At 33.4% G+C, this 15,584-nt stretch overlaps 1 protein-coding gene and 1 long non-coding RNA gene across 2 annotated transcripts; one reads left to right on the forward strand and one right to left on the reverse strand.

Annotated features, from left to right (window-relative positions):
- The first annotated feature begins 2,282 nt into the window (after nucleotides 1-2,282).
- LOC109151329 lies at nucleotides 2,283-3,792 on the forward strand. Its single transcript, XR_002049291.1, has 3 exons — nucleotides 2,283-2,564; nucleotides 3,463-3,621; nucleotides 3,721-3,792. It is a non-coding gene; the product is annotated as an uncharacterized LOC109151329 (long non-coding RNA).
- A 5,168-nt stretch (nucleotides 3,793-8,960) lies between these two features.
- LOC109149207 lies at nucleotides 8,961-10,585 on the reverse strand. The gene is made up of 6 exons (XM_019296902.1): nucleotides 10,474-10,585; nucleotides 10,267-10,363; nucleotides 9,682-9,814; nucleotides 9,316-9,594; nucleotides 9,096-9,230; nucleotides 8,961-8,978 (listed from the first exon to the last, which is right to left on the reverse strand). The coding sequence occupies exons 1-6, from the start codon at nucleotides 10,583-10,585 to the stop codon at nucleotides 8,961-8,963; spliced, it is 774 nt and encodes a 257-aa protein (XP_019152447.1).
- Between the last annotated feature and the right edge of the window lie 4,999 nt (nucleotides 10,586-15,584).

Consider the following 15,584-nt stretch of genomic DNA (forward strand, 5'->3'; position numbering starts at 1 on the left):
CACTAGAATACACAACACTAGAAAGACAACGGTTGTTTAAAACTGTTGTCTTTGTGCGCTCTTTTTTTTTTTTTTTTAAAAAGATAACGGTTTTATTTAACCGTTGTCGTTGGTGTGTTGTCTTTAAGCGCACTAGAATACACAACACTACAAAGACAACGGTTTTTTAAAACCGTTGTCTTTGCGCATTATTATTTTATAAAAGACAACGGTTTTATTTAACCGTTGTCATTTATGTGTTGTCTTTAATAGCACTTGAATACACAACACTACAACGACAACGGTTTTATATAACCGTTGTCGTTGCGCGTTCTTTATTTGTTTAAGACAACGGTTTTATTTAACCATTGTCTTTGGTATGTTGTCTTTAAGCGTATTTGAATACACAACACTACAAAGACAACAGTTATAAAAAACCGTTGTCTTTGCGCATCATTATTTTATAAAAGACAACAGTTGTATAAAATATAAACAAAGATGTTAACAACAAGAGTTGAACCTTTTGACCTCAAACATAGCAATTAAAGTTTAACCAACTAAGCAACACAAACCCTTATTTACTAAAGTGCAACATCTGGTATATAACTGGATTGCTTTTATGTTGTCTGTGAAAACGAAGACAACGATTTTATAAAATAAGTTAAGGATGCCTCTAAGAAGAATAAAACTTGAGACTTCTAACATAACAAACTAAACTAAATCCACCAAGCCACACCAACACTTAATTTAATAGTTCTATTTTCGTTCATATTTAAATATAAAATTATTCACCAAAATTTCAATGTCAATTCATTAAAGTTTTATTTTCAATTCATTAAATTACATGCCATAAAACGGCCCTGTGCGGTGTGGTGTTCAGAATGGTGCGGTATGGTGTGGAGGGGTTAAGGGCGGTATGTTTGAACTCTATATTACAATTACAGAACTCTATGTTAAAATTATGAATTTACTGTATTTAAATTATGGGCCTACCAGGACTATGTGGTCTAATGGTATCCGGGTTGGACTTCCATTTGGAAGATTGTAAGTTCGAGCCTCAGTGGAGGCGTTATTAGCTCTTTGTGTTTCAGTAGGTTGAGAAAGTATATGAACAGATACTACAATGTAATAGAGCTAGTACCATTCAAAAAAAAAAAAAATTATGGGCCTAGTGCCCCAAGTAATAAAGCTATTATTTTCTTACCCCCCGTTCTGTACCTATATACTCGGGTTATGATGGACCCAGTCCAAATATAGGTGACAGTTCACTTTTAATTTTTTTTTTATCAAAACATTCATTTTTTTGTCGTAATATTATTGTGACATGACAAATTTTTGTCCTTTATAGAAAATAATTGTTAAAATTTCGTTAAATATAGGACATTTCACTCTTCAGTTATGATTTTTTCATAAAAATAAACATAAAAAATATAACTGGTCAACACACTTTGTATTAAAAATATCAAAATACCATTCAATTTAATTTAATTTCAACGATTTTATTGATAGAGGACCAAAATTGATCATGTCGAAACAATACTAGGACCAAAATTGAATATTTTGATAAAAAAGGATTAGAAATAGACTGTTACTCTCACTATTGATATATATTTTTTGAATGCTACTAGCTCTATTACATTGTAGTATCTGTTCATATACTTTCTCAACCTACTGAAACACAAAGAGTTAATAATGCCTGGAAGTCCAACCCGGGTACCATTAGACCACATAGTCCTGGTCTCACTATTGATATATAATTTAACTAAAATCTAATTCCCACCAAAACTTTGTTTTTAGGCGCCTTCTCTCAAACTTTTCGTTCGTGAACCCTAAAATCATAATTGCAGTGTCAGCCGACTAGTCGCGCAACCATCTCTTGCTCCTTTGTCTCGCTCTATCTCTTAACCTCTCGAAGGACTTCATAGATAGGAGACGCAGCCCGCCTCGTCGTGCCTCGCGCTCACTGATTTCCCATTTACGCTTCTTGTTTTTTTCTACAGTGATTATTTGCTCAAGTTATTATTAATCGGAGACTCTACCGTTGAAAAATTCTAAAGGTGTAAATGAGTCGAACCACTTGCGAGCGGCTCGGTCAAAATTTGACTCGAGTCAAGCGGCTCGTTTAATAATTGAGCTCGTACCGAGCCTAAATATTATAAGCTTATAGCTCGTCGAGCCGCTCGCGAGCCTTATAATATAATATATAATAATATTAATATTAATATTAAAAATCAAATTTCTACCCTTCTAATAATCTAATAATCTAATCTTCTATCTTCCCAAACTCCCCATTATTCCCCAAACCCTAACTCCCCATTATTCCCCAAACCCTAACTCATCGCTCAGCCGATAGAAGCCGAGACATGGAGACAGTCGAGTAGTCTCCGGTTTCCGCCGACTACCGCCGAGTTCTGACACCGGAAGACTCCGCTTCTCCGCCTGCACCCTTGAAGACGACGCAGCTGTTGCCCGGTCTCCGCCTCAGCCCCTGCCGACGACGAAGATGCTGTCCGGTCTCCGCCTCTGCCCCTGCCGACGACGAAGCTGCTGCCCGTTCTCCGCCTTAGCCTCCCTTGTGAACCAAGGTAGTGTATCCTATTACCTATTTCTGCTTTGCATTTTGTATACTATGTATATGGATTGCATAATGTAGCGGCGACGGCAAGGTTGGGTTAGGCTAGCATTTTTTGCAGATTGGAAAATTCTATTTGTTTTGAGCACCGTGCAATGCCATTTTGATTTGTATTTTCTGGAGAATTCTATTTTTCTTTCAGATTTGTCATGGTTTGCAGATTGGAAAATTCTATTTTTCTTTCTTTCTTTCTTTGTTAATTTCACAGAACATCAGAAGAAATTGAATGTGTGCTGAAGATCAGAGTGTGGGATTAGAGTGATGGATGGGCAGGGGTTTTTAATTTATTTTCTTGTTTAGGGTGATGGATGCAGGATCAATTTGCCTCTCAAAAGGGATAAAGAAACACAGCTAACTAATATTAACATAAAATTACTTGTTTTTTATTATCTCTTATAACAGGTTGACAAATTATATTCAGTCAAATAAAGTATGGGTTAAAACAAAAAGTGGCATTAAGTTCCAGATGGTGGGAATAGTTTGATAAGATAAATTGTCTGCACATGCTTTAAATGTACTCCCTTAGTTCTTAAACAGAAATTGTGCTTATTATTTTTAGTATCATGGTTATGAATTACTTAGTATATTTTAGTGTATGCATGATTTGCCTAACTGTTGTGTGCACTAGTAGTGGTTCCTATACTTGGATAAATTAGTTCTTTCCCTTATTGTAGCATTTGTGGTTAAGGCTTCATGTCTGGCATGATTTTAAAAATTTATTTTGTGGCTATTACACTGATATTTCAAATAGAGAACCAATGTCCGAAATCTATTTCGTGATACAGAAGCTACAAAGTTTGTCATTGTTACAATTCCCATCGCAATGCCAACAACTCATGCTTCTGTTTTAGTTTTAAAAGCACTAGGATAGCTTGAATAAGAACTTGGTTGATCATTGCTTTGAATGGACAAAGCCAAAATGAGATGGCTCCGTTGAAATGAGATTCATGCTATCCTCTGTAACTACAAGTATTTCACAGTCCAGGTCAGGCTTGTGAACCTCCCAAAAGGTAATGGTTTCTAGCATGAAAATTTTGTAGTGCCATTTATTTGCAATGTTTTCTCATTGCATATGCATCTAATATCTATTTATATTATATAATATATAGGTGGTACAGTTATTTTGTTTGATCGTAAGAAGCTCAGAAACTTTTGAAAAGATGGTCATAATTGGAAGAAGAGAGGATGGGATAGATCCTAGTGCTTTACCATCAGTTAATAAAAATCTGAATGTTTTCCCCTTTTTCTTTTTAATTACTTAAATGCGGGTTATCATTTTTACTATATGAACAATGAAGGATATTCTAAAGTGAGCTAATATGTATAGAAATTTCTGATTATTAATTTATATTAATTGTGAGATTATATATTAGATTGTATAGGTTTTGGATGTGGTTGTGATAACATATTTGAGCAGGATATTCTTAGTTGCATACTTTTCTCACTTTTTTGTTTCTTTGTATCAATTCTATAGCATCAATGGTTCACTTTTATTCTTGTGTAGTGTATAAATACCTCCCCTGTTTGCAAAATATGCTTTTTGGGCTTTGATATGTTAAGTGAAATTGAGCAACATTTAGTCTACACACCATTTGGGATTTTTTGAATGGAGTGTAAATCTAAGTTCAAATATCCTTTCTTGTCTTTAAAACTGCTATAATTTTCTTAGGTGTGATGTTTATAATAATGTGTTTGAAAAAGCAGTTAATTTGCTGTTGTTCTGTTGTTCATGGAAGATCAACTTCAATTCTTTAATATGTGAATCTCTTTTCAGCAAATTAGCAAATATTTGACTTTCTTCTGCGCTATAACCCTACTTTTTTTTTTTTTTTGCTTTCCGAATTACTCCTAACTTATTTTGCATTTCATTGCAAATTTATTATATCTATACTAATTTATTTACTCAATTTTTACATGTAGTTCCAACAAGTTGATTATGAAAAAGCGGTTATTGATCTGGTGCGTTTAGAACGGGTCGATATTCTATCAAGTTATATAGAGTAGGTATGATTTGACTTTGTAATCATTTAGACTTGGTTCGTAGAATTATTTTTTGTAGTATTATGACTTGGATGATGATTCGATTAGAATTGGTAATGAAAGTATTTTGACTTGTTATTTTGAACCTTGCTTAGCTTCAGCAAAATTATGTAACTACACTTGGCCATAGTGAATGGATAAATTGATTTTTTTTTATATGATTAAAATTTAAGCAGGTCAAAAATGGGTTGAGTCCACGGTTTTTAACCGTTGTCTATTTTACAATAACAGCGATTACAACAGCGATTACAACAACACACAATAGACAACAGTTTATAACTCTTGTCTTTTAAAGAAAATACAACAGTTAAAAATCGTTGTCTATGTGCATCACTTTTAACGACACTGGTTTCAACAACATTGAATTGACAACGGGTCAAAAACTGTTGTCTTTGGAAGAAACGACAACGGTTTAAAACCGTTGTCTATGTTCGTGACTTTTAACAACACCGGTTTCAACAACACTTAATAGACAACGGTTAAAAAATCGTTGTCGTTTCTAGAAAAGACAACGGTTATTAACCATTGCCTATGTGCGTGACATACAAAAACACCGGCTTCAACAACACTTAATAGACAACGGTTAAAAAACCGTTGTTGTTTCTAGAAAAGACAACAGTTATTAACCGTTGTCTATGTGCGTGACTTACAACAACACCAGCTTCAACAACACTTAATAAATAACGGTTAAAAAACCGTTGTTGTTTCTAGAAAAGACAACGGTTATTAACCGTTGTCTATGTGCGTGACATACAACAACACCGGCTTCAACAACACTTAATAGACAACGGTTAAAAAACCGTTGTTGTTTCTACAAAAGACAACAATTATTAACCGTTGCCTATGTGCGTGACTTACAACAACACCGGCTTCAACAACACTTAATAGACAACGGTTAAAAAATCGTTGTTGTTTCTAGAAAAGACAACGGTTAAAAAACCGTTGTCTATGCGCGGGACTTACAACAACACCGGCTTCAACAACAGAAATTATACCACTACGACAACGGTTATTAACCGTTGTCTATGTGCATTTTTCTTGTAGTGGGGATTTAGTTTGACCCAAATCCCTTAGCCTTTTGATTATGGTCAATGGGTTGGACCTTATGTTATAACTTTGGACCCTAACTTTTATTTAAAGGAAGCCCTTCTAGCCTTTTGAGATATTAATGAAGGGGCCCACTTATAACTTTTCAGATTTTACCTTAGCATTGAAACCCTACCATAGCCAAAGACTCTCCAAACATTTCAACTTTACTACATCTCTCTATCTCTCTCTCGCCACTCTCTCCTCTCCCACACTACCCAAAAGAGATCTCCACTTCCTATACCTAGAAGACCATCAAGTTGGCACCTTTCCTCATCACTAAGTCTAGGAGGGGTAAGTAGTAGGAGTTTGAAGTCTTATTCCTTGGTTTTGTATCTTCCTTATCTAAGTTTATTCTTGTGTTGTTGGGTTTTTGGGTTCTTTGGATGAAGATCACTTGGAGGAGGATTCACAAGAGTAGGCTAGGGAGTTGAAGGAAGTTGGATAAGCTAAGGAGGTAACACATGTCCTACAAAACCTATTTCTCCTTGCTATGTATGATTTCTTGATGTTCTTGAGTGATGATATGCATATTCTTGTGTATATGCTTTTGTATAGCTTGTATCTAGGGTTCTTGATGCTATTTATTGAGCTATTTCTTGTTTTCAAGTCCCTTTCAAGTTTGCACTTCAATTTGTGCATTCTTGGGATTTTTCCCGAAGTTGAAACTTCTTCTACAGGGATGCACCAGTGGGTAGTTCAGCGAGCACTTCACCACCTGCCAAACCACCCACGGGTACAAGGCTTGAAGCAACGGGGAGTTCGACGGGCAGTTCACCACCCGCTGGTACAGGTGGGTAGTTTGGGCGGGTAGTTTGCCTCCTGCCGAACCACCCACCGGTACGTTGGTTCTTAGCTTCCGTTTTGTTGATCCATTGTGTACTTGTGTGTATTTATTGATGTCTTGTAAGTCTAGAGCGATGTATTAAGTATCCTTTGGTAGGATTTGGAGTCTTTAATCGTGTTGTAATCCAATATTGTGATTCGTTGGATTCAAATGAAGTTTATGTTATTCGTATAAGTCTTTGTGACTACCTTGTTGGCTTGCATGCTAGTTACGTTTCGTATTGGTACTAGTATGTGTTTCCTTGTGATTACCATCTTGATTCTTGATTGAATTGATACTTGAGCCTATCTATTCGTTGTAATCCTTTGATTGGAATCCTTGATATCGTTGTGTAGCCTTTGGAGTATCTTGTTCGTATCTCTTTGGTGAATTCCTTTCATTGTGATCTTTTGTTGTGAACTCGTACATTCGTTGTACTTTATCCTTGTGGATTCTTGATTAAGCTATTGTTGAGCTTACCCGTTGTTGTGCACACTTCGTGTGGAATCTACGCTTTGCTTTGCTTTGATGGACAGTGGGGGCTTTACTAAAACCGGGATTCGAGATAATGGTATTTATATGAATCGGGACTAGACCCCCACGGATTGTTACTGAATTGGGACTTCGTGTCCCCGCGGATTTGTTACTTTGTCTTCGGACCGGGTCTTCTGACCCCGCGGAAACCATAATCGGGACTTAGTGTCCCTACGGACATCTCTAATCGGGTCTACGGCCCCGCGGAATCCAAACTAGGGTCCAGTGACCCCGCGGTACACATTAGTTATAGGCCCTCATCTTGTCCACCTTGATTCGAGTCATTTGGTGACTCCGCGGTGAATGACTTGGTTTGGCTATGTCCTTTGTGGATTTAGAACCTTGTCGGAAATTGATTGATTATGGATTGTGTTGAGAACTATCTTGTGAATGTTTGTGCCTACCTTATCTATTGATTCGTTATCTCTTGATTTGTTATCTCTATTCCTTGAATTGATCTAAGTCATTGATTCGTGATTGCGAGTGGTATTGTTGAGTACTGTGCTAGTTGGTCGGAGTATTACTTCTACTCCTCATGATTTACAAAGCTAGAATTATTTAGGAATTTATGTATGTATTCCCAAGTCTCAAATGGTTTTCTCTATAAAGTATACTTATTGTATTCAACGCGTTGGAGTGGGTTTCTTAGCAATTTTCGCTAACGGTTGTTATACCTTATGTTTTCAGGTGCTTAGTTGGTCCGTGAGTGCGGTTAGTTGGAGCCGGCTTAGATCCGTTTCCCTTCTCCTTAGTTTAGTTGTTTTGCAATGCGTGCCCTTCAACTTTGACATTTTGGATATAGTTTTTGTAAAGCTTGTGCAACTAGGTTTGGAGAATCTAGTTGTGGCATAGCATTCCCAAACATGACTGTTTAGCTTCTGCGTAATTTTAATTAAATGGTTAGACATTATACTTATCTCTAAGTTTGAATGCCTTATTTTGTGATTAAGTTTTGGGGGTGTTACATTTTGTTCTTTGCTCGAAAAAGAACTCCCGGTACATTCGCAGGCGAACGTATCAATTTGGTGCTTTCATTGAGAGATAATCAAAAAAAAAAAAAAACCAAAAAAAAAAACACAGAACAACAACCCATGGCCGACTCTTCCGATACACCATTAACCATGAAGAACATTAAACAGCTGCTAAATGGAGTAATGACCACCCAAGAGGCTCAGTTGCAAAGTCAGTGGAAAGACCAATTCCAGACTTTCATGGCTTCCATGGAAGCAAAATGGCAAACTAATGAGAATTCTAAGGCGGTACAATAGCCAGAGATAGCAACCACAACACCTCCCACCAATCGGTAAGCTCTATTCTAGGCTAATCCTGGCCTAGCCATAGCTACGGATGAAGGATCATCTGAAGGAGCACCCATGGTGCAGAAACACAGTAATATGAGATTAGATATTCCAAGATTTGGAGGAGCAGATCCTCAGCAGTGGATTTTCAATATCTAAGAATATTTTGACTTCCATCAAACGCCCGAACCGCAACGCTTGCAAATTGCTGGTTTTTGCTTGGAGGGAGAAGCGTTTGAATGCTTCTGTTGGATGAAACAGAACCGCCTGATTTTTGGGTGGCATGATTTCTTGGAAAAAGTCGAACAACGATTTGGCACTACACACTTTGAGGATCCCTTGGCAGAGTTGGCTAAGCTTACGCAAATCGGGATCGTAGTTGACTTCTAAGCAGTATTTGAGAAATTGCTTAATCGGGTGACGGGAGTAAATGAGACTTATCTAGTTTCCTATGTCATAGGTGGGTTGAAATCCAACATACGCCATGAATTGCTGTTGGTCAGGCCCCAAACGATTTTGGCAGCCTTTGAGATGGCCAAAGCTCATGAAGCTCGTTATAATGAACTTATGCTAGAGTGTCGTACTGCATACAAAAACAATATAAGATACTACAAACTCGTTGAGAATTTTCATTGAACTCTTTTTCATCCGCCAGCTTCCTAACCACACTTCCTTCTCCTTTTTTGACTGAATGACATACTCTTTCACCATTTTTCACTCCTAGAACTGTAAAAGCAACATTTCCTCTATAGTTGAATTGTTCCTGTCGTGTGACTATCCTGAACTTCATGGTCTTTCCAAGCAATTCCTTAATCTCATTGGGCATACAACCCTCCTATGTCAACGGAATAAACATTAAATTAATAGTATAAAACAAATAACAGTATTAACATTGTAAATAACAAAGTGATTTCACTAACTTCAGAATATTTCACCTTCAACTCGCTAGCAGTGATCCCTAGTAGAGACGAACACACATTATCCCAAAGTAGTAGTTGACCATCTTGATCATCATCAAGGATAGCAATCACCAATCTATATTTTATTATTCCGTCAGACCACTGTTTGTCACATGACTTACAATACATTTTGTCCTCAGTTTCTTGAGGTTTCTTTCCACAACCCTTATTCCTACATGCAGTGAAGTACCAATCGTGTTCAAAATCTATAATTTCTCCGAACACCCAAAATTCTCCTACCTATAAATGGTATTTAAAACGTGTTAGCAGTTTAGCAGTTGAATATTAAAAGGAATGTATTTTAAATTTAACAGTTCAGCAGTTGACCTTCTTTTCATCATGAATATCCTTTAAAGAAGTGACTGTGATAATCTCATTCAACATAGCTTCCAACGATCCGCTTCCAATGATTCTAGAACTTGAGCTTATACTCCGTATAGGAGTAAAGAACCTAGGCAAACTACTTTTAAAAAATTGTTAAAAGATGTTATAAATTAGATATTATATGGTGTGACAAAAGTAAAATGCGTCAATACCTCTCCTTAAAAGTGAAAAACTCAGGGCATTCGTAGTTGAACAAAACCTTAGTTGTCGTATATGAACTGAAAATTCTGACCTCACCATCTAATATAAAAACGACTTTTAAATATGTATATTCAACACAAATAAATTAAAATCTACTGTTGTGTTATTACTTACCGTCAGTCACCCTTGCTCTACATAGTTATAGTATAACAATCAATGGATCTGTTAAAACAACATTATAGAACGGCAACACCGAATCCACATGCTCGTCCCACAGGGTTATGGTCAATCGACTTTCCCTGAATTAAAACAAATTGAATTCGTAATAAAGGCTATATATTTATATATACAAATATAGAAGGTCTAAGAATTTGCAAAAGTACATACCCACAATCTTCAATGACGAAATCAATCAACCTTTGTGGTTTTTTATTAACTTGAATAACTTTAGGTTCATGAATGGAAACTACACGACCAATCAAATCTGTGAAAATAAAAACTAGAATCAGAAGATTGCACGAACGAATGACTTTGAGTAATATGAAAGAGGAATTTAAATAACAATAAATATAAAACTTGTTGCAATGATCTTACCAATTAACTTGTTACCATCAACACATCCTGGAACCTTCAAAGATCCAAAATCCTTAAATTTGAACATATTTTTTAGAAAAACAGAATCATCTTGATCCGAAACTTTGATCATCGTGTCATTGTTTGCTTTCAGAATAAATTTGTGCTCGCATGTCTTAAACCTCACGTGCGGGCGATGTGTGCACAATGAAATTTGGTCATACACTTTTCCTTCGATCAAAATAGTAGCAAATTTTTTCACATATTCATTGGAAATTTGTAGATGTATGCAAATTATCTATGGAATCATCATTAATTCAAAATCATAAGTACATATGTAATAAAAGAGAAAAACTGTTGTGTAAATAATTTAGAAATTGAATACATACCTTATAGTCATGAAATAAGCATTCAAGATTTCGGTGGTTCAATGGTGTGGGTTGATATTCTGTTGAAAAAAAACAACGCATTAACCGAAGGCAAATAAATGTTTTTCGTGTTTTAAGAGAGAGTTCGGATGCAGAAAGGAGATTAGAGTCCATAACTAATTGCCGAAGTGAATACTAATACAAATAATATTTTTGAATATAAGAATAAAAATAAAATAGAAGAATAAAATCTAGGTAGATGTAGAAAATGCAGTAGTCTGTATTGGTTTTATAAGAGATTTTAACCGTGAGGTGTAGCGTATATATGTATATATTTTACCATATTTAAAAAAAAAATTATACAATTGACTCATTTATGAATTTGTTTTAAAAACTCCATGTAATATTAGCATAATATTATGTCCATAATTAATTAATTAGTCTATATTCTGCCATATTCTTCTACAATATGTATTAGCATAATTAATTATTCTATAAACTAAATATTTTTAAACAAATTGACTCATTGAGAATTATCCGGCCGTGGCACTACATACTTATAATTAGAATATTCATTATCATATTTTAAATATTTTTTATTCAATTGACTCATTAATGAATTGAATCCAAAAATTCTGTTTAATATTACCATAATAATATGTCCATAATTAAATAGTATATATTGTGCCTTATTCTTCTACATTTTGTATTACCATAATTAATTATTCCAAAAGTGTAATTATTTTTTACTCAATTGACTCATTTAAAATTATCCGGTACTACATAATTATAATTAGAATAGTTATTATCATATTTAAAATATTTTTTATTTAATTGACACATTTATGAATTGGATGAAAAAATTCCGTGTAATATTAGCATATATCAATTTCCAAAATTAATTAGTCTATATTCTACCATATTCTTCTACAATGTCTATTAGCATAATTAATTATTCAATAATCTTATTATTTTTTATTCAATTGAGTCATTTTAAATTATCCGAAATACATACTTATAATTAGAATGTATATTACCTAATTTAAAATATTTTGTATTCAATTGACTCATTTATGAATTGGGTCAAAGCATTCCATGTAATATTACTAAACTAATTAATAATTCCATAATTAATTACTATATATTCTGACATATTCTTCTACAATTTGTATTAGCATAATTAATTATTTCATAGTCTAAATATTTTTAAACCAATTGACTCATTTAAAATTAGCCGGTACTACATACTTATAATTAGAATATTCATTACCATATTGAAAACATTTTGTATTCAATTGACTCATTTACCAATTGGTTGAAAAAATTCTGCGTAATATTAGCATATATATTTCGATAATTTATTAGTCTATATTCTACCATATTCTTCTACAATGTATATTACCATAATTAATTATTCCATAGTGTAAATATTTTTTTATTCAATTGACTCATTTTAAATTATCTGAAACTATATATTATAAATAGAATATATATTACCTAATTTAAATATTTTGTATTCAAATAACTCATTTATGAATTGGGTCAAAAAATTCCGTATAATATTACTAAACTAATTAATATTTCCATAATTAATTAATTGATATTGTGCCATATTCTTCTTCAATGTCTATTATAATAATTAATTAATTATTACATAGTCTAATTATTTTTTATTAGCATAATTAATTATTCCATAGTGTATACATTTTTAAACGAATTGAATCATTTAAAATTATGCGGTACAACATACTTATAATTTGTGTATTCATTACCATATTTAAAATATTTCGTATTCAATTGACTCATTCATGAATTGGTTGAAAAAATTCGGTGTAATATTAGCATATATATATATATATATATATATATATATATATATTTCCATAATTAATTAATCTATATTGTACCATATTCTTCTACAATTTTTATTAAAATAATTAGTTATTCCATAGTCTAAATATTTTTTATTCAATTGACTCATTTAAAAGTATTGAAACTACATACTTAAAATTAGAATATATATTACCTAATTTAAAATATGTTTTATTCAATTGTCTCATTTATGAAATGTGTCAAAAAATTGCGTGTAATATTACTAACGTAATAAATAGTTTCATAATTAATTACTCTATATTCTGACATATTCTTCTACAATTTGTATTCGCATAATTATTATTCCATAATTAAAATATTTGTAAATCAATTTACTCATTTAAAGTTATCTGATACAACATACTTATAATTAGATTATTCATTACCATATTTAAAATATTTTGTATTCACTTGACTCATTTATGAATTGGTTAAAAAAATTGTCTAAATTATTTTATTAAATTATTTTAATATAAGCCGTGGAAAATTAGTGAATTAGTTATAAAGTACATAAATTAGTAAAATAAATTCATGAATTAGTTATAAGGTACATAAATTAAAATTGGTAAACCTAGAATTATATTCCTAAAATTGTATTTTTAAATTATTAAATAAACTATATAAATATAAATTAAATTTGATTAAATTGTTAAATCGTGAGAGGATGATCTTAATTCGCAGAATAAAAATATAGTGCACAATAGGAGTAAATTAAGAATATATTAAAATAAGAATAAATTAAGGATAGATGAAGTATAAATTAAAAAGTGACAAATAACAATAACGAATAACATAACAAAAGTATGATTTTAATAGATTAAATTGTTGACATATTCCGCATTATTCATCTCTAAACAGACTCGTCATTATTTGACTCATCTTCTTTGGTAGAATCCAAATTTTCAATCGGAGGTTTAGGCCCTGTCTATCCATAGAATCGTGATAGTTAGAAAATTTTAAATACGTCAATAAAATCTTACAAAAAGCAAAACAATGTAAGTAAGCAATAGACCACCTCTTCAGAGATATCATAACCTTCTCTGTCATAAACATGTGTTGGAAAATCTGTATCTTTCAATATTCACACAGAAGTTTTGTCACAAAACTTCAACATATACTTGTGATAGTAGTTTTGTTTCTATACTCATTATAAACCACCACAAATCTATTCATTCGATAAACTTTGCCTTCTTTAAATTTGTTGAGGCACTTTTGAACATACATTCAAGAAATATGAATATGTATAAAAGTCCCTTGAAATTGAAAAAAAAAAAAAAACATATGCATCAACTAAAATTTTAAAAATAAAAAATATTAAGATTAAAATTATTGTAAAAAAAATGCATCTACAGCATGTACTACACACTCCATAGAGTTTATGATTACAGAACCTCTTGTCTCTAGAAGGCGAACGACACGGGGCACTCTAAACCTGATGGTATTTCAGTGGAGTCTAGGATGAAGTTGTGTACCAACAATCTCGGTGTGAAGTTCAGTTGCCATTGAGAATTGTTGTAAATAAGAGAGTACAAAGGCAGAAATACGTTGGAAGCTTACAACATTGAATTTAGCACAATAATGGGTTTAAATAACAAATTGTTATTGTAATTTTGCATTTCCTCATTTTACGAAAATTATCAGAAATAGTTTGCTGACTTAGAATACTGATAGATTCAGTTAAGCACCTACTTAGTAATGATAGATCATGGAGCGAACATCAGAGAACAATAAACAAACACACAGAACGAACACTCACAATGTTTACCCAGTTCGATACAGTGTGTATCTACGTCTGGGGGACGATCACATAGGCGTCCAATCCACTAAGTCATAATCCAATGTACAAAGGTAGATATACAATAATCTTACCCAAGTGCCTCACACAAGGTACATACCCAGTCTACACAGGTTTAGTGGATTGTTGAAGATGGAGAGCCATGCATACAGAAGTCCAATGAAGTCCCTTCACTTGGAGAGCCAGCTCTGATGTAGTCCACTTCAGTGACGCTCTATAATGTTGTTCCCACAACAGTGTGATCTTAGTGTCCTTTCGTTTAAGCAGCAGTAACTCTTCTCAAGTTCATCATCTTAATCACCATGAACAAGTTGTATTGAGAAGGTGCATAACAATCAAAGATCTAGACTCCTCAAGCTGATATGGAGTGTTTCTTCTTCTTATTTGGCGTAACCCCAGTTACCTTTTAGAACTGGTACTTATAGATCCTTCTATAAAAACTCTCCATAAAAGATCTTTGATTGTAGAAGGTAGGACAATAAAAGAGGAATGTAATCTCAGCAGATTAGGTTCATTACCTTCTTTGAAGATACGCTGATCATCTTTCCATACTGAGCTGATAATACCGCGTAAGACTCTTAAGGAAACTGCTTCCCTAAATCAGATCTTCAGTGTCAGTTCTTCTGTCGTAGCTTCTGCTTGATCAGTAAACTGTAGACCCAACCGACAGACTCTAAACCTATCTTAGTATGCCATAATAATATTTCCAATTATAATATGGGGTTTTTGAACATAAAAACACTAACAAACTCCCCCTTTGGCTATTATTTGGCAAAACAACTCAACTATTTAAAAAGAACTAAGATAGGTTATTAAAGGAAGCAACCCAAGTGTCCAAAAAGATTATATAGGATAAAACGAACATCAGATCCAAAGTAGTCTAAAAATAGAAAACAAACGATATCAAAACAGTCACGCCCAGCCAAGGCCAGAAGGTACTCGATCACAAAAAAAAAACTCCCCCTGAGTTTACTACTCCCCCTCTTTGCCAATGGTAGCCAAAGATTAAGCATTTGAGGGAGAGCCACAGTCAGACTTCACAGGATCCTCAGCAACAGCAGCAGTATCAGACAAGCTCATGCGGAGAAGAATAGTAG

The sequence above is a fragment of the Ipomoea nil genome, unplaced genomic scaffold, assembly GCF_001879475.1.
Source record: "Ipomoea nil cultivar Tokyo-kokei standard unplaced genomic scaffold, Asagao_1.1 scaffold0114, whole genome shotgun sequence".
NCBI lineage: Eukaryota > Viridiplantae > Streptophyta > Magnoliopsida > Solanales > Convolvulaceae > Ipomoea > Ipomoea nil.

What these genes read in the sequence shown, in the direction of transcription:
- LOC109149207 (XM_019296902.1), bottom strand. Translation starts at nt 10,585, where the DNA reads ATGATCAAAGTTTCGGATCAAGATGATTCTGTTTTTCTAAAAAATATG. An exon ending in TGATGGTAACAAGTTAATTG is followed by an intron (nt 10,364 to 10,473) that starts GTAAGATCATTG and finishes TTATTTTCACAG; the next exon opens with ATTTGATTGGTCGTGTAGTT. An exon ending in TGAAGGTGAAATATTCTGAA is followed by an intron (nt 9,231 to 9,315) that starts GTTAGTGAAATC and finishes CCGTTGACATAG; the next exon opens with GAGGGTTGTATGCCCAATGA.